Genomic DNA, 20,359 nt, shown 5'->3' with positions numbered 1-20,359 from the left:
TCAGAACATTTATTGGTCAAGTATGTTCCAATCTGGGAACCCATTGGCAAAACGTTCCTTTGCATTAGCCTCTGGGGGCACCGCCCAATTACCTCTGTAGGGACCGGATGTCGGCCCGTTCACTCTCCCTCAGCCCTCCTCTTCCGGTGGTGCGTCTTTGTTTACATTCCTAATAACAACAACTCTCCTTCCCACTTGCCCCCCCCCCCCCTTCACCCCTCTTCTTCCTCCCTCCTCTCCTTTCTATGGAAATAACGTTGCAATGGGAACGATGTACAAAAACGAATTTCACCCACTTTTTTACCTTGTAAACCTGTGATGTGACAATAAACCTGATTCTGATTCTCTACATGTTGTAGTTGAACAGCCGTCTGACAGGATGAGGAGAGAAAAGGAAGCTTAGGAACGCTGACTTGTGTTTACTGTCTCAACACAGTTATTATGTATTGTCCAAGATGAGTTGGCCCGACAAGCCTTTATGCAACAACTCAGTCCCAACCATATTGTGTAGCATGTTCACCTGTCCTGTCCACAGACAATCTACAATGCCATACAACATGCAGAATGGAGCACACCCAAGCTATAGCCCAACAACCGGGCTTCGACCGCTTATGCCAATGAGCTATAAGTACAGTGGTTGTTTTCATTCTCCTCCTGCCAGTCAGGAGAGGTACCAAGGAGACAGAAACAAGACCAACACCCCTGGTCTGTCTGGATGTAGAGAACAGAAGCACATAGAGTGGACCTGCTCAGCCACAAAGCCCCTGATCACTGCTGCTTTGTCACCGTTAAACTACAGAAGGATCTGCTGTCCTGTCTCTCCTTCCACTGAACATGAACTCATGACACAGTGTCAATTATAAATAACGTTCAGTTAGTATAATTACACAAAATGTGTTACGAATAGGTGCTTCTACCTGTCTTTGTTCTAATGCATGGTTGGTGTGTGTATAATGCATTAGTGGTCACAGCTCCTTGTCTCCTGTATAAATGTCCTGCCACGCCCCCACCTCTTCCCTTTGTAATTTCCATATTGGAATGAGGTGGGTGTCTTTTGTTATCTTCCCTGTATAACAAAATAACCATTGTGAGTTGCAAATGACTTATAATGTGTTTGTTTAACTGCGTTTAGAGAGGAGTCCATGCACTAAAGCCAAACTAACCCAGAGACGTGTTTTCATGTCATTCTGAGTCAGAATAAACAGAGTTTGTCTCCAAAGAGATTCCTGGGTCTACCCATTCAACACAATGCAGAGAAATAGTTACACCGGTTACATATATCTAGACTGAGAGTGACACAAAGAGCCAGGCCTTTACTGACACTAGAGCTTCTCTCTCCTTAGTCTGACTATAGAGACTCTGCTTTATGGGCTCTGCTTGTTTTACATCCTACCAGATAGTTCATTACATTAATTTAAGTTGAGAACCTCTGTGTTAATAATGATCTCACCTCTGGTTTCTCCTCCATCTTCACATCAGGTTGACCTTCGACCTTCTTGCTCTCTCCCTCTGCTCCCCCCTCCTCATCCTCCTCTTCCTGCTTCTTCACCTGTGATGGATGGATGGATGGATGGATGGATGGAGAAAAGAGAGAAAGATGATTTTTCTGATCATTTTGAATCTTGCCTCTGACAAATATTCCATTGCATATTATATTTAAAAAAAAACTAAAACACTTCAACTAAAACTTTAAAGGATTTACACAAAAATAAACATACATGTATGTAAAGTATAAAAACTATCTCTCAAGACAGATTCTGCTAACTTAAACATGCAGTGTTGTTGTAGGAATAAACACAGAAGCCCCCGACAGGAAGTGGACTATGAAAGGGGAGGAGCCAAGCCGAGTTCCTGTTTGTACAAAAAAAAGGTAGACTGTAAAGAAGTGGTGCCCCCAGATTTTTTCCCCCTTCTTTTTTTTTACCGAATGGGTTCCCAGATTGGCAAAACAATAATAACCTCGTCACCAGGAGGAGGAGGAAGAGGAGGTGGTGATGTGTGACTCATGGACTTCATCTTCATCTGACCAGACTGTTTCATCTCTACAGAAGAACAACAAACAAACATTCATTACACATGATGAGTATAGAAGACATGAGGTCTGATACATTGTTTTATGACTGTACATAAATATCACTGTAAACTCAATGAACCATATTCAAACAGCGGCCATTTTGTTCTGACATCATACATGGAGGTTAGCCCCTCCCCCTCCAGTATGAAGTAAGAGTTAAATGGACACAGTGTGAACATGTTAGTTTAACCACATCAACCCTAGACTCACTATTCTGGACAGCTCATAATAGATGAACATTCTGTGAAGATATGTGAACATCTAGCAAAGAAGGGAAAAAGGAGTGGACCAAGTACAGACCCCTGGGTGACCCTGGTCAACAAAACCTTAAGTGGTTATATATATTGTGTGTGTGTGTGTGTGTGTGTGTGTGTGTGTGTGTGTGTGTGTGTGTGTGTGTGTGTGTGTGTGTGTGTGTGTGTGTGTGTGTGTGTGTGTGTGTGTGTGTGTGTGTGTGCGTGCGTGCGCGCCCGCGCGCATGTGGCTAGAACCTTACCCATCTTCATCTGACTCTTCTTCATCAGCTCATAGCTCTTCTCATCCGTCAGTTTATAGTATTCCTCCTGTATTTCACACATCAACAGACAATGACAGAGTGAAGCTACATCAAGTGTTAACACACTGTTCCTTAACCAGAGCTGACAACTCTCACACAATGAGCGTGAGACACACGTAAATGACCCTCTTCACACACACTCACGCCACCCATCATATTTCTCACGCCGTCAAATCACCCCAAGTGTAAAACTGTGTTAACTCATGCACCACTGAGACATCCACTTATGCTGGTATTTGAGCGATAAAGTGAATTAAATTATTGTATCTGAAGTAGCCCCACCCGTTAACTGTAGTGAAAAGCATAAATGTTAGGTGTGTGTGTGTGTGTGTGTGTGTGTGTGTGTGTGTGTGTGTGTGTGTGTGTGTGTGTGTGTGTGTGTGTCTCTTGTATGAAGGACGCTGCACACATTTACGCTCATGTCATTCCATTGATCATTACAATGATATTCCCAGATGTCGCCGACAGGATGATCAACAACATAGATCAACATAGATCATAGATGAACTAATGTTCTATGCTCTACACATCCAAAATGTTAGCTGCCGTGTGTACACTGGAATTTTCTCTGTCCGGTCAAGCTTTTAATGTTAGTTTTTATTAACTGAATTTGACAGATGTCTAATTATTTAGAACTCCTCTGTGTGTCATGCTGCGCTGCCAAGAGCAGGCAGTTAAAAGGGGGAGGGACCTTTGGATGCATGCGTGTGCAAAAAGAACAGATCTTCAAGCAAAAAACGTGACACGTTAACTTGTAGATCTGTTCTACAAGCTAACAAGAGAGCGAGTGAGAGTATATTGCTGAGGTGAAGGGATTTGACAATTTAGAATATTTAGTGCAGCCTGTCTTGACTTTATAGCTATCTATCAGACTTTTATGGAAATCAATGTGAATATTGAATAGGAAACATATGGTGAAAAACATCAGTCAAGGTGAACCATATGACGAATAGGAGAGTAAGAGTCACCATCTCTACACAGGCTGTTACACTGACTCCTACTGTCACTATATTTATTATGACTGTGAATACACTCCAGTCATTCCCACATACAGTATACACATTATACTCCATGTGATACCTAAGTGATACATTCTAGTTAAGTTCATGCAATCATAAAGATATATATTAATGAATGGTTATTATTAGAGATTGCTCTTTAATTGCTTCAGTCATCAAATCAATGTCTCTGATTAGCTTGTTGATGGATGAAATTAAAACATTTACCCATAATGTTCCCATGTTAGTAAAGCCTGTTAAAGTATCAAACTCCCTGTTAAAATGCACCAGAAAACAGGACATTATATCTGCTCTGTTAAAAAGACCCCCGACCAACATGATCACACCCACACTATTAATCTCCACCTACCACCAGTTTCTGCCTTAACCCATTAAGACCGGGAACGCATCTGTGTCACTTTAGATGTATTTGGCTATTCAAAAATAGCAGATCTACAAGCTCACTCGGTGCCACGCTATGAGCTTGTATATCTGCTATTTTTGAATAGCCAAAGAAATCTAAAAATGACACAGATGCGTTCCCGGTCTCAATGGGTTAAAATGACTTGATTTCATTATTGAGGGTTAGATTTGGAATATTATAGTAAGTACTTTTACTTACTGGAGTATTTCCAATTTACAATACTTTTACTTTTACTCCACTACATCTCAGAGGCAAATATTGTACTTTTACTCCACTACAATTATTTGAAAACTTTAGTTACTAGTTACTTTGTAGATTTTGATTATTATTACAAAACATACATTAACCTCTTCAGCCCTATTTACATTTGGCCATTTGAAAATAGCAGATCTATAAGCTCACAATGTGTCGTGATGCGACACATTGTGAGCTTGTAGATCTGCTATTTTCAAAAGATTTTGATACAGCAGATTTACAAGCCCATAGCGCGGCACCGAGTGCCGCGCTATGAGCTTGTAGATCTTTTTGACATACTGTAGATTTTTGACATATTGATAACTTGTGTGAGGGGACATTCGCTCGACATTACGCCAACAAGTCCCATATAACTGTATGGAGCTTGGAAAAGGATTTGTTGTGTTTTCTGCAGTGCTGTAAAGTTCATGTACTCAAGTACTGTACTGTACATTATTTAGGTATTTTTTTTACTCTACTGGAGTATTTCCAATTTTCAGTACTTTTACTATTACTTCTACTCCACTACATCTCAGAGGCAAATATTGCAATGGGACAATCTGTATAATGAGTACTTTTACTTTTGGTACTTTAAATACATTTTGATACCAAACTGTTATACTTTTACTCGAGTCAATTTTGAATTCCGTACTTTTACTTGTAACAGAATATTTCTATATTGCAGTATTGATACTTTTACTTAAGTAAAACATTTGAGTACTTTTTCCACCACTGGGTATAAGAGAACAGTTTAATGTAGGTAGAACACTGTTAACCTCATGAACCCTAGCTTCCCTATTGTGGGGAAAACATGCTGTGAAAATAGCAGATCTACAAGCTCACAATAGTGTTTAGATCTACAGAGATCTATAGAACCCTGTTCAATTTAAGTATTATATTATTAATAAAGTTAAACTACAAGTCCACAACGTGTCGCATCATGAGGCATTGTGAGCTGGTAGATCTGCTATTTTCACTACTTTTGAGTGACACTCTTCTATGATAAAATGGGGCATTAAGTTATGGGGGGAGGGGATGTGGAGATACAAGGTTTCTGCCCGACAACGATAATTAACCCCTTATACATAGTTGAGCGGGGTCCCCCAGGGCTCTGAACTAGGCCCGATGCTTTATTCTCTCAAAACCAAATTTGTTTGCCTAAAATAGCTGATCTAAAAACTCGAAGTGGGTTGCACATTGTGATGCATTGTAAGCTTGTAGATCAGCCATTTTTGTCAAATAATCACCTCAGAATAAGGACGCTAGGGTTCATGTGGTTACCTGGCATCCCTATTTTAGACACATTTTTGTTTATTGTTTAGTTTTTTTTATGTCACTGAATGATTAAAGGAACAATTAAATCTTACACACTACATTGCAGTTAATGTATTCATTAGAACATGTAAATACATGTCATGGAGAGAATATTAGGTTCTTACATAGCTGTTAACTGAATCATATATGTTCCTCTCTATGTTCTGAGCATCAGTCACCAGGTCCTTTATGTCCTCAGCTGGGTCTCCTGTTGACATGTTCTTTACACTGCTCACCAACACACAGAGAATGAAAGAGACAAAGTCAGACATTAGATTCAACTCATCATATAATAAGTGATAATAGTTCAGCTGGTCTGGGGTCTAGAAGATGGTGAGAACACATTGTATTGGTTCTGCTTTCTGTGTGATGAACACTCACAGCAGGCGGACATGGTAGTCACGGTCCCACTGTGTGATGTCTTTATGCCCAGACTTCATCATGTCTGCTGCAGAGAGAGGTAGGGCTGTGATGGAGTCCCAGCTGAGAGAAAGACAATGATAGAAAAAACAAAAAGACGTAGAAAGAGGAGGGAGAAACAATGAGATACACATGTTATGACATAATATTCTATATGACATTATCTCTAACTGTACATGTGGAAACAGACAGTTTGCCCTTCGTAGTGTAAACTATACCTCCCCACCCAACCAACCAACAATAAAGTAATAATAATAATGATAATGATAATGATAATATACTGTATGTATGCCTTATCTACTGTACAGGTGTATCATTGGTTCATAACTCGTGACAATGTCTACGTCCTCCAGAGGAAGAACTCAGATATATTTATTAAGTAAAAGTATCAATGTAGAACCATGTAGAAATACACCTTTATTCAAAATATTACTGGCTAGAATCACACATTGTGAGCTTGTAGATCAGCTATTTTTGAATAGCCTAAGGAAGAATGTCAATCTGCAAAGTACATGGTAATTTAAGCTGTCAAGTAATTGGAATGAAAAGTACAATAATTACAGTCAAGTATTCAGTACATTAATTACAGACACGTACAAAGTACTTGTTGTCTCTGAGATGTAATGGAGTAGAAGTATAAAAGTATTGAAAAATTGAAATAATCAAGTAAAGTAAAAGCACCTCACAATTGTACTTAGTGCTTGAGTAAATGTACTTAGTTACTTTCTGGCACTTGCTGTACCCCTCCCATCCCTTTAGGTTCACAGAGTAGACCTACACAGTATTACTGTACAGTAATAATACAGTACTGTGTACAGTAATACTACAGTACTGTGTACAGTACACACTGGAGGCCAAAGAAGAACCTTTGGCCCAAATCGTTCTCATTGGTCTGTTATAGTGCCACCAGGAGGCCGATTTGTTCAAAACCATTTGTTGATTGTACTCCTATACAGATGTTGTCACGCCAATTGGTACACATTATCTCTATAGTCATGTGATCAAGACGGATCTGTCCGTTTTTTTTACAGTATATTCCATCCTGATTGGCTAAGATTGGCTTGCAAAGTTCGCAGGGTTGGTCCGTTTTGAACAAAATACCTCAAATCATGAACACAGCGTAAATCAGCCCATAATAAGCTAGCTGCAACACAGTAGAAGTTAGAATCATGTCAAATTTTAATGAATTTCAATGTGGATTCATTCTTTGTGTCTTTCCAGCTAAAGTTCAAAGAGATCAGTGATCTTACTTTTGGTCTGAAACTCGAGGTTCTTCATTCAACCCAGACTCATAGCCAGAGGATGATCTGCTTGACCCAGACCCATAGCCAGAGGATGATCTGCTTGTCCCAGACCCAGAGTATGATGATCCTCTGCTTGACCCAGACCCATAGCCAGAGTCAGAGACCCATAGTCCTCTGAAATCAAACAAAAGTTTCTTCAGTGATTCTGAATATGAAATATCCATAAGTATGTACGTATATATATATAGTGTGTGTGTGTGTGTGTGTGTGTGTGTGTGTGTGTGTGTGTGTGTGTGTGTGTGTGTGTTTGGTGTGTGTGTGTGTGTGTGTGTGTGTGTGTGTGTGTGTGTGTGTGTGTGTGTGTGTGTGTGTGTGTGTGTGTGTGTGTGTGTGTGTGTGTGTGTGTGCGTGCGTGCGTGCGTGCGTGCGTGCGTGCGTGTGGGGGGGCATTGAGCTGTATTCCATTGTCTGAGTCCAGTCTACTTTTATTGGATCTTGTTTAGTCGATACACTTATTTGTTTTAGCTCTTGCTCATTTGATTTGCTATTTGTCTCATCTGTTTCAGAAAGTAAGTAGCTGATATATTGCACTTAAAAAGTAAGTAGCTGATATATTTGCACTTAAAAAAGTAGGTAGCTGATATATTGCACTTTTACCTGTAATGTAATGATGTAATGTAATGATCCCTGTAATGCAGTGCTTACCACACACTGCATGGACCAATTACATTAACAACCATTCAAGTACACTTGGAAACACATTTTAATGATTACCATTATGTAACCATAACCCGCAGTAATTGGGGTTAATGCATTATTTTTTCTTGTAAACAAAGAAAGCATGTAAGTCGGCAAAGTAACTAGTAACTAAAGCTGTCAAATAATCACACTGTAAAGGAGTAGAAGTATTAAAATTCCTTACCCAGTATCCATACTCATCAGCTTCTTCTCCATCAGCTCAGACCTCTTCTCATCCATCAGGTGTCTGTATGCCTCCTGTATTTCACACATCAACAGACAATGAGAGTCAAACTACAAAAACAGAACTTAACTTTTACTTCCTGTATTTCAAAATAAAAGACTGTATAGATCAGGACCTCACTAGGTATAAGAGAACAGTTTAATGTTCTCTTATACCTAATGTGTGCTTTGAGTGTCCGCCCTGGGACTGGGAGGCCGGAGTTCTATCCCCGGTCGGGTCATACCAAAGACTCTAATAATGGGACCCAGTGCCTCCCTGCTTGGCACTCTGCATCAAGGGTTGGATTGGGGTAAGTCCCTGTGACATACTAGCGTCATGTCCAGGGGGTGTACTTGTATATCAAGCTGCCTCACGCTAAGGAAACAGGAGATAGGCTCCTGCCCTATGGGCCTCAGGGCTCGGCAAGGCTTACTACTTAACCTCATGAACCCTAGCTTACCTTTTATGGAGCAAACATTCTGCGGAAATAGCTTACAAAGCATTGTGACACTTGTAGATCTGCTTTTTCCGGTGAAGAGATTTGGTGCAGTGGGAAAAGGGTAGGCAACCAAGAATGGACCAAGAATAGACCCCTGAGGGACCCCGTTCAATTTAAGTAAAAGGGGTTACATTGTTGATGAAGCTCTGAGGATACTTGACATGTTTCCTATTTTTTAACAACATGTAGTTTTAATTTCCCCCACATTATACTGTAGTCATTGTGGAGATTAACAATGACTATATTATAATCATTCATAGTTAATCTCCATGTGTACTGTGGTCCTACTGGTTGGTCAGAGTGTTCAGAGGGGAGGAGAACTGGAGGAGATAATGTGACCCTCTGTGTACGTTGTGCTGTCTGTCTGTCTGTCTGTCTGCCTGCTAAAAATAAACATCTGTAAACGTCATATGTACTGCATTGTATTGTATGTATGTGTGAATCAAAAATAAACTGAAATTGAAAAAAATAAAGAGAAAAATAAAAGTCAAAACTAAATCAAATCAGATGCTAAATGCCAAACTATGATTACCTCATCACCAGGAGGAAGAGGAGGTGTTGATCTGTGACTCATGGACTTCATCTCCATCTCTACAGAAGAACAACAAACAAACATTCATTACACATGATGAGTATAGAAGACATGAGGTCTGATTATGACACATAAATATCACTGTAAACTCAATGAACCACATTCACACAGCGGCCATTTTGTTCGGACATCATACTTGGAGGTGGCCCCTCCCCCTCCAGTATGAAGTAAGAGTTAAATGGACACAGTGTGAACATGTTAGTTTAACCACATCAACCCTAGACTCTCTATTCTGGACAGCTCATAATAGATGAACATTCTGTGAAGACATGTGAACATTCCGCAAAAATAGCAGATGTACAAGCTCACAATGCGTCGGCTTGTGAGGTTGTAGATCGGCAAGGAGGGGACCAAGTACAGACCCCTGGGGGAACCCAGTTAATAAATAGGGTTAATGTGGGGGGGGGGGGGGGGGGGGGAGAGAGAGAGAGAGGAGAGAGAGAGAGAGAGAGAGAGAGAGCGCGAGAGAGAGAGAGAGAGAGAAAAAGAGAGAACCAGGCGTGCGTGGCTAGAAGCTTACCCATCTTCATCTGACTCTTCTCCCTCAGCTCAGACCTCTTCTCTCTCATCAGTTTCCTGTATTCATCCTGTATTTCACACATCAACAGACAATGACAGAGTGAAGCTACATCAAGTGTTAACACACTGTTCCTTAACCAGAGCTGACAACTCTCACACAATGAGCGTGAGACACACATAAATGACCCTCTTCACATGCACTCACACCACACATCATATGTATCACGCCGTCAAATCACCCCAAGTGTAAAACTGTGTTAACTCATGCACCACTGAGACATCCACTTCTGCTGGGATTTGAGCGATAAAGTGAATTAAATGATTGTATCTGAAGTAGGCCCACCCGTTAACTGTAGTGAAAAGAATAAATGTTAGGTGTGTGTGTGTGTGTGCGTGTGCGTCTCTATGAATCAAATCAAATCAAACTGTATTTGTATAGCACATTTACAACAGCCCAAAGCCGAACAAAGTGCTGAACATGGTTAAAACTAGGGATGTCCGATTTTATCGGCCTCCCGATATTATCGGCCGATATTAGCATAAAAATTGATATCGGGAAAATATCGGTATCGGTTTTTGAAAAAAAAAAAATTTTTTTTTTTTTTTTTTTTTTTTTTTTGCTTTATAAATAAGTTACAGGAGTTCTTACTGTATATGGTGTGTGTGATATGAAATTTGAGCTTACCCTAATCACAATAATCCCCGCATATATCGGTATCGGTTGATATCGGTATCGGTAATTAAGAGTTGGACAATATCGGTATATCGGTTATCGGTAAAAAAGCCAATATCGGACAACCCTAGTTAAAACAAGGTAATTCAGACATAAAGAAGCATCAACAAATAATATGTATTGACACAGGACAACAAAGAAAAAACGAAACAATGCAGAGTTAAGACAGAACAGGAGGGCTAAATACGACTAAAAGCAAGAGAGAAGAAGTGAGTTTTTAGTAAGGTTTAAAAAGCCCCAGTCGACTGGGCAGATCTAATGGGGAGGGGCAACATATTCCAGAGCCTGGGGCCCGCAGCCGCAAAAGCACGGTCACCCCTGCTCCTCAAATTAGTCGTATGAGAGACCAGCAACAGCTTGTCCGCAGACCTTAAAGCCCTGGCTGGGATATAGGGCTCGATTGTATCAGAGAGATAAGAGGGTGACAGGCCGTGAAGGGTTTTAAAAAACCCTGCGCGCATTTACGCTCATGTCATTCCATTGATCATTACAGTGATATTCCCAGATGTCGCCGACAGGAGGATCAACAACATAGATCTTAAGATTAACTAATGTTCTATGCTCTACATATCCAACATGTTAGCTACCGGGTGTACCCTGGAATATTCTCTGTCCGGTCAAATTTTTTACTTTGTTTTTATTTACTAAATTTGACAAACGTCTAATTATTTAGAACTCCTCTGTGTCATGCTGCGCTGCCAAGAGCAGGCAGTTAAAAAGGGGAGAGACCTTTGGATGCATGCGTGTGCAAAAAGAACAGATCTTCAAGCAAAAAACGTGACACGTTGTTAGCTTGTAGATCTGTTCTGCCAGCTAACAAGAGAGCGAGTGAGAGTTCTATTATAAAAGTGAGTGATTAAAGGGATTTGACCGTTTAGAATAATTTGTGCAGTCTGTTATGGCCTTATAGCTATCTATCAGACTTTTATTGAAATCAATGTGAATATTGAATAGGAAACATATGGTGCAAACATCAGTCAAGGTGAACCATATGACCAATAGGAGAGTAAGAGTCACCATCTCTACACAGGCTGTTACACTGACTCCTACTGTCACTATATTTATTATGACTGTGAATACACTCCAGTCATTCCCACATACAGTATACACATTATACTCCATTTGATTTCTAAGTGATACATTCTAGTTAAGTTCATGCAATCATAAAGATATATTAATGAGTGGTTATTATTAAAGATGGCTCTTTAATTGCTTCAGTCATCAAATCAATGTCTCTGATTAGCTTGTTGATGGATGAAATTAAAACATTTACCCATAATGTTCCCATGTTAGTAAAGCCTGTTAAAGTATCAAACTCCCTGTTAAAATGCACCAGAAAACAGGACATTATATCTGCTCTGTTAAAAAGGCCCCCCCACCAAAATGATCACACCCACAATATTAATCTCCACCTACCACCAGTTTCTGCCTTAACCCATTAAGACCGGGAACGCATCTGTGTCACTTTAGATGTATTTGGCTATTCAAAAATAGCAGATCTACAAGCTCACTCGGTGCCGCGCTATGAGCTTGTATATCTGCTATTTTTGAATAGCCAAAGAAATCAAAAAATGACACAGATGCGTTCCCGGTCTCAATGGGTTAAAATGACTTGATTTCATTATTGAGGGTTAGATTTGGAATATTATAGTAAGTACTTTTACTTACTGGAGTATTTCCAATTTCCAATACTTTTACTTTTACTCCACTACATCTCAGAGGCAAATATTGTACTTTTACTCCACTACAATTATTTGAAAAATTTGAAAAATTATTCTTTTACTTTACTGGAGTATTTCCAATTTTCAGTACTTTTACTATTACTTCTACTCCACTACATCTCAGAGGCAAATATTGCAATGGGACAATCTGTATAATGAGTACTTTTACTTTTGGTACTTTAAATACATTTTGATACCAAACTTTTATACTTTTACTCGAGTCAATTCTGAATTCCGTACTTTTACTTGTAACAGAATATTTCTATATTGCAGTATTGATACTTTTACTTAAGTAAAACATTTGAGTACTTTTTCCACCACTGGGTATAAGAGAACAGTTTAATGTAGGTAGAACACTGTTAACCTCATGAACCCTAGCTTCCCTATTCTGGGGAAAACATGCTGTGAAAATAGCAGATCTACAAGCTCACAATAGTGTTTAGATCTACAGAGATCTATAGAACCCTGTTCAATTTAAGTATTATATTATTAATAAAGTTAAACTACAAGTCCACAACGTGTCGCATCATGAGGCATTGTGAGCTTGTAGATCTGCTATTTTCACTACTTTTGAGTGACACTCTTCTATAATGAAATGGGGCATTAAGTTATGGGGGGAGGGGATGTGGAGATACAAGGTTTCTGCCCGACAACGATAATTAACCCTTTATACATAGTTGAGCGGGGTCCCCCAGGGCTCTGAACTAGGCCCGATGCTTTATTCTCTCAAAACCAAATTTGTTTGCCTAAAATAGCTGATCTAAAAACTCACAGTGGGTTGCATTGTGATTCATTGTAAGCTTGTAGATCAGCTATTTTCGTCAAATGTTCACCTCAGAATGCTAGGGTTCATGTGGTTACCTGGCATCCCTATTTTAGACACATTTCTGTTTATTGTTTAGTTTTTTTACGTCACTGAATGATGAACAATTAAATCTTACACACTACATTGTAGTTCATGTATTCATTAGAACATGTAAATAAATGTCATGGAGAGAATATTAGGTTCTTACATAGCTGTTAGCTGACTCATATATGTTCCTCTCTATGTTCTGAGCATCAGTCACCAGGTCCTTTATGTCCTCAGCTGGGTCTCCTGTTGACATATCCACTACACTGCTCATCAACACACAGAGAATGAAAGAGACAAAGTCAGACATCAGATTCAACTCATAAATATAGCTGCAAGCAGCGATAATACGGGGCCAGTGAATAGAGAGAGACATGGAAACGGAATAGATTGAAGAGAGAGAGAGTGACATGGAAACAATAGATTGATGAGAGAGAGAGATGGAAACATAATGGTTTGATTGGACATCTCAACCTACTGCCATTAACAGGATTCGAACTCTCAACCTTCAGACTAATAGGCTGCAACACTACCTATAGTGCTATAGCTTTGTCCAGGCTGATATTGTCTGTTGAAGATCATAAACTCTTGCCTTCTTTCATGAACCAAGCCCCTGTTTCACTAACACTAAGATCACTCGTTCACAAACCATTTACCAATGAAGAAATTGTACATCTCCTCAGAACCAAAACTAGTGAAAGTAGCCGATCTACAAGCTCACAAACCATGAAAAGTTGTGAGATTGTAGATCAGCTATTTTCAGAATGAAGTATGTCATACGTTGAAAAAACGTACTCTCAAATAAGCATTTCAGGTTATCTTTACCATTTGCACATGTATTCATTGATACAGTCATGTTGTTTGCAATTCAACTTAAATTAAGTCTGCATCAAGTGAGGCTTGAACTGGCGACCTTGAGATTGTGAGGCATTCATTTAAGGGAGACGCCATTGGCCCAACAGACAAGTAACTGTGAAAAAGGAGATCACACAGATGATACAGTTTCACGCAAATAGCTGAAAAATCCTGGGTTTAAGTGTTTTTCAAACTGCTCAAAATTGCGGACAATCTATGGGCGGAGCTTACTGGTCAAAGCGATAGATGTGTTCCTCATGAGTCAAGGCACAAGTGTAAGCAAGTTTCACGACTTTCGGCCAAACGAGGCATGACTTTTGCCTGTTTAAAGTTTGCATTTTCAAAAAATTGCTATAGCGCCCCCTTTGGCCAATTGGAGTGAGATTGGTTTCAGTGATATTTGTAATGACTCTCTACATTACTGCAACGTTTCAAAGAAATGTGAGTCTTGCATGTATGTGTTAGGGGCAGATGAATAATTTTCATAAAACTGCAATAGTTAAAATCTATTTCCTCCTGGGATTTTTGAGTAATCTGCACAAAACATTTTACACATGAACTTAGGACCTTTGCCGACAAAACAAAAGCGGCGAATTTTCCATAAGTGAAAAAATGCAGAAGTTATGAGCCAATGGCTGTTTTTCATATAATTCAAAATGGTGGGCGATCTAAAGGTCAGAGGTCAAAAGTCAGACCACGAAAGTTGTCGGGCATGAAGAGACGCATGTGTGTATCGAAGTTTCATGGTTGTAGGTCAAACAGGGCATGAGTTGTACCTGTTCAAAGTTGGCACTTTCAATTGAGTGTTATAGCGCCACCCTTTGACGAATGAGTGTGAGAATTATTTCTTGGTAGTTTTTCATGAGCATCTACCATATGGCCGAGTTTCGTAAAAAGCGTATGCACGGTTAAGCCAGAACTGGCAAAAACAAGTATTTTTCAAACTGCTCAAAATTGCGGAAAATCTAAGGGCGGAGCTTACTGGTCAAATCCATACGTGTGGTCCTCATGAGTCAAGGCACATGTGTAAGCAAGTTTCACGACTTTCGGCCAAACGAGGCATGACTTATGCCTGTGTAAAGTCTGCCTTTTCAAAAAATTGCTATAGCGCCCCCTTTAGGCCAATTGGAGTAAGATTGGTTTCAGTGATATTTGGAATGACCCTGTACATTTCTGCAAAGTTTCAAAGAAATGTGAGTCTGCATGTATGTTTTAGGCACAGATGAATAATTTTCATAAAACTGTAATAGTTAAAATCTATCTCCTCCTGGGATTTTTGAGCAATCTGCACGAAATTATTAACACTTGAACTTTGGACCACTGCCTACAAAAATTTCCAACGGATTTTCCATAAGTGAAAAAATGCAGAAGTTAGGAGACAATGACTGTTTTTCATATAATTCAAAATGGTGGGAGATCTAAAGGTCAGAGGTCAAAAGTCAGAGGGTGAAAGTTGTTCAGCATGAGGAGACGCATATGTGTATCCAAGTTTCATGGCTGTAGGTCAAACAGGGCATGAGTTGTACCTGTTCAAAGTTGGCATTTTCAATTGAGTGCTATAGCGCCACCTTTTGACGAAAGATTGTGAGAATTATTTCTTGATCGTTTTTCATAACCATCTACCATATGGCCGAGTTTCGTAAAAAGCGACAGCACAGTTAAGCCAGAACTAAGATTAGCCTTGAATTGAGAGGGAGCGAAAAACAATTCGTAATATAGCTGCAAGCAGCGATAATACGGGGCCAGTGAATAGAGAGAGAGAGAGAGACATGGAAATGGAATAGATTGAAGAGAGAGAGAGAGTGACATGGAAACAATAGATTGATGAGAGAGAGAGATGGAAACATAATGGTTTGATTGGACATCTCAACCTACTGCCATTAACAGGATTCGAACTCTCAACCTTCAGACTAATAGGCTGCAACACTACCTATAGTGCTATAGCTTTGTCCAGGCTGATATTGTCTGTTGAAGATCATAAACTCTTGCCTTCTTTCATGAACTAAGCCCCTGTTTCACTAACACTAAGATCACTCGTTCACAAACCATTTACCAATGAAGAAATTGTACATCTCCTCAGAACCAAAACTAGTGAAAGTAGCCGATCTACAAGCTCACAAACCATGAAAAGTTGTGAGATTATAGATCAGCTATTTTCAGAATGAAGTATGTCATACGTTGAAAAAACGTACTCTCAAATAAGCATTTCAGGTTATCTTTACCATTTGCACATGTATTCATTGATACAGTCATGTTGTTTGCAATTCAACTTAAATTATGTCTGCATCAAGTGAGGCTTGAACTGGCGACCTTGAGATTGTGAGGCATTCATTTAAGGGAGACGCCATTGGCCCAACAGACAAGTAACTGTGAAAAAGGAGATCACACAGATGATACAGTTTCACGCAAATAGCTGAAAAATCCTGGGTTTAAGTGTTTTTCAAACTGCTCAAAATTGCGGACAATCTAAGGGCGGAGCTTACTGGTCAAAGAGATAGATGTGTTCCTCATGAGTCAAGGCACATGTGTAAGCAAGTTTCACGACTTTCGGCCAAACGAGGCATGACTTATGCCTGTTTAAAGTCTGCCTTTTCAAAAAATTGCTATAGCGCCCCCTTTTGGCCAATTGGAGTGAGATTGGTTTCAGTGATATTTGGAATGACCCTGTACATTTCTGCAAAGTTTCAAAGAAATGTGAGTCTGCATGTATGTTTTAGGCACAGATGAATAATTTTCATAAAACTGTAATAGTTAAAATCTATCTCCTCCTGGGATTTTTGAGCAATCTGCACGAAACATTTTACACATGAACTTTGGACCACTGCCTACAAAAATTTCCAACGGATTTTCCATAAGTGAAAAAATGCAGAAGTTAGGAGCCAATGACTGTTTTTCATATAATTCAAAATGGTGGGCGATCTAAAGGTCAGAGGTCAAAAGTCAGACCACGAAAGTTGTCGGGCATGAAGAGACGCATGTGTGTATCGAAGTTTCATGGTTGTAGGTCAAACAGGGCATGAGTTGTACCTGTTCAAAGTTGGCACTTTCAATTGAGTGCTATAGCGCCACCCTTTGACGAATGAGTGTGAGAATTATTTCTTGGTAGTTTTTCATGAGCATCTACCATATGGCCGAGTTTCGTAAAAAGCGTATGCACGGTTAAGCCAGAACTGGCAAAAACAAGTATTTTTCAAACTGCTCAAAATTGCGGAAAATCTAAGGGCGGAGCTTAATGGTCAAATCGATACGTGTGTTCCTCATGAGTCAAGGCACACGTGTAAGCAAGTTTCACGACTTTCGGCCAAACGAGGCATGACTTATGCCTGTTTAAAGTCTGCCTTTTCAAAAAATTGCTATAGCGCCCCCTTTTGGCCAATTGGAGTAAGATTGGTTTCAGTGATATTTGGAATGACCCTGTACATTTCTGCAAAGTTTCAAAGAAATGTGAGTCTGCATGTATGTTTTAGGCACAGATGAATAATTTTCATAAAACTGTAATAGTTAAAATCTATCTCCTCCTGGGATTTTTGAGCAATCTGCACGAAACGTTTCGTACTTGAACTTTGGACCACTTTCTACAAAAATTTCCAACGGATTTTCCATAAGTGAAAAAATGCAGAAGTTAGGAGCCAATGACTGTTTTTCATATAATTCAAAATGGTGGGAGATCTAAAGGTCAGAGGTCAAAAGTCAGAGTGTGAAAGTTGTTCAGCATGAGGAGACGCATATGTGTATCGAAGTGTCATGGCTGTAGGTCAAACAGGGCATGAATTGTACCTGGTCAAAGTTGGCATTTTCAATTGAGTGCTATAGCGCCACCTTTGGACGAAAGATTGTGAGAATTATTTTTTTATCGTTTTTCATGACCATCTACCATATGGCCGAGTTTCGTAAAAACCGACAGCGCGGTTCAGCCAGAACTGCGAAAAGTGGCAGAAGAAGAAGTGACAGAATAATGTGAATAACAATACGTGTCCAGAGCAGAGCTCTGGCCCCGTAATAAGTGATAATAGTTCAGCTGGTCTGGGGTCTAGAAGATGGTGAGAACACATTGTATTGGTTCTGCTTTCTGTGTGATGAACACTCACAGACAGCGGACATAGTCGTCACGGTAGCTCTGTGTGAAGTCTTTATGCCAAGACTTCATCATGTCTGCTCCAGAGAGAGGTAGGGCTGTGCAGCTGAGAGAATGACAATGATAGAAAGAACAAAGAGACATAGAAAGAGGAGGGAGAAACAATGAGGAACACATTAGTATTATGATATGAGATCATATTAAATGATATATCTATACAGGTGGAAACATGACAGTTTTTTTTCTTCATACTGTAAACTAGACCTCCCCTCCTCCCACACACAGATAATTAAAAATAAATAAAACTAAAAATGATTATACACACACCAGTGGTGGAAAGTAACATTTACTTAAGTACTGTATTTAAGTAACATTTTGAGATATTTGTACTTTACTTGAGTATTTCCAATTTCCAATACTTTCACTTCTACTCCACTACATCTCAGAGACAAATATTGTACTTTTACTCCACTACAATTATTTGAGAACTTTAGTTACTAGTTACTTTTCATATATAAATTATTATATTATGAAACTTTAATCACTTTAGCCCTATTTTATACCTAGGCTATTTGAAAATAGCAGATCTACAAGCTCACAACGCGTCACAATGCGACGCGTTGTGAGCTTGTAGATCTGCTACTTTCAAATATTTTAGTACTTTTACTTTTGATACTTTAATTACATTTTGATGCCAATACTTTTGTACTTTTACTTTTTTAGTATTTCTATAATGCAGTATTGATACTTTTACTTAAGTAAAACATTTGAGTACTTTTTCCACCACACACACACACACACACACACACACACACACACACACACACACACACACACACACACACACACACACACACACACACACACACACACACACACACACACATTAACCACTTAAACTCCATTATCCGTATTCGGGACAAACGTTTGCAGAAAATAGCAGATCTACAACTAATAATTAGTTTCAATTGTAATCTCAGTATATTTTGATATCAATACTTTTGCACTTTTACACAAGTAACATTTTGAATAAATACTTGTGGTATTGCTACTTTAGTAAAACAAACAAATCTGAGTACTTTTTCCACTACAGGTAATAATAGTAGTAATTGTTGTGTAAACATATAAATATTGACAAATTCAATCCAATCAATCAACATTTTAAAGGTCAAAGGTTTAGTGTACAGATCTCTGATCAGCTTTAAACATCTTTTATAAAGACATAAAACCATCATCATCATCATCATCCTCATCCTCTTCTTCTTCCTCCTCTTCCTCCTCCTCCTATCATCCTCCTCCTCCTATCATCCTCCTCCTCCTATCATCCTCATCCTCCTATCATGCTCCTCCTCCTCCTATCATCCTCCTCCTATCATGCTCCTCCTCCTCCTATCATCCTCCTCCTATCATGCTCCTCCTCCTCCTCTCACCAAGAAAAAAGAAAGAAAGAAAGAAAACAGACAGAGAGACAACGTTACCTTGTGGATATGATCTTTGTCATATTGCAGTATGAGCGTCTGCATCTTAAATCCTCAGCAGCGTTCATGTAGGTACAGCGTTTACATATCCAGTCTTCATCATCAGTGGTTGGTTTTGCTGGTCTTTTTGTCCTGACAAACAGACAAAGACAAGAGTCAAGTTATTTGTGTATAAATTACATTACTTCATATTTATATAATTCATTTTCATCATTAAAATGATGATGACACGTGGAAACCAACATGTAATCTACAAGCTCATTCAGTGTGATTCAAAACACATGCTGGGGGGGGGGGTGTATACCAGGGTGTATAATATATCTGATTCACATACTGTGTGTGTGAAGGTCCAGGTTCAGGAGGTTTTTCTTTAGACCGGTCACTCTTCATAGACACACAGCTGGATGTTGTAGACTCTGGTCTGTCAGATCCCTCCTCCTCTCTCTCCACACACTGACTCATCTTTAGGTCTTTATTAAACCTGTCAACGTTACAGTCAATGAAATACATCAGGAAACAGGAAATGATGAATACATGATATGAGTGACATCATGACCATTGAAGCTAAAAACAAACATATGTTTTCTTTTTTAAACAGTAGACTATTATTATTTGATACTGGTATGTAGCTACAAACATTGTATAACAGTGTTCTAATATAATCTTCTAGTTAAGTCATAGATCATACCCCAAAAAGTCACATAAAGCCGCTTTCCCTATAGCATTGGTTTTCAACAGGGGGTCCAGGACCCCTTAGGGGGTCCTCAGAGTTACTACATATTTGAGTGATAGGAATTTTTTTTTTTCTTTTT

At 39.3% G+C, this 20,359-nt stretch overlaps 1 protein-coding gene across 1 annotated transcript in view; it reads right to left on the bottom strand.

Moving 5' to 3' along the window:
• LOC311038628 (uncharacterized protein) overlaps nucleotides 1-20,359 on the bottom strand; it is a gene marked incomplete at both ends in the record, with an annotated part of 234,156 nt that overhangs the window by 95,682 nt on the left and 118,115 nt on the right. The window contains 6 exons of the mRNA XM_084048200.1: nucleotides 5,726-5,828; nucleotides 5,982-6,083; nucleotides 7,271-7,438; nucleotides 8,187-8,260; nucleotides 9,257-9,315; nucleotides 9,837-9,903. Of these exons, the coding sequence (XP_083904326.1) occupies nucleotides 5,726-5,828; nucleotides 5,982-6,083; nucleotides 7,271-7,438; nucleotides 8,187-8,260; nucleotides 9,257-9,315; nucleotides 9,837-9,903 (573 nt within the window). The remainder of the gene's footprint in view (nucleotides 1-5,725; nucleotides 5,829-5,981; nucleotides 6,084-7,270; nucleotides 7,439-8,186; nucleotides 8,261-9,256; nucleotides 9,316-9,836; nucleotides 9,904-20,359) is intronic.

This window comes from Gymnoscopelus microlampas (assembly GCF_963454915.1).
Source record: "Gymnoscopelus microlampas genome assembly, chromosome: 22".
In the NCBI taxonomy this organism is placed as follows: domain Eukaryota; kingdom Metazoa; phylum Chordata; class Actinopteri; order Myctophiformes; family Myctophidae; genus Gymnoscopelus; species Gymnoscopelus microlampas.
This window is presented reverse-complemented; position numbering and strand designations above follow the sequence as displayed.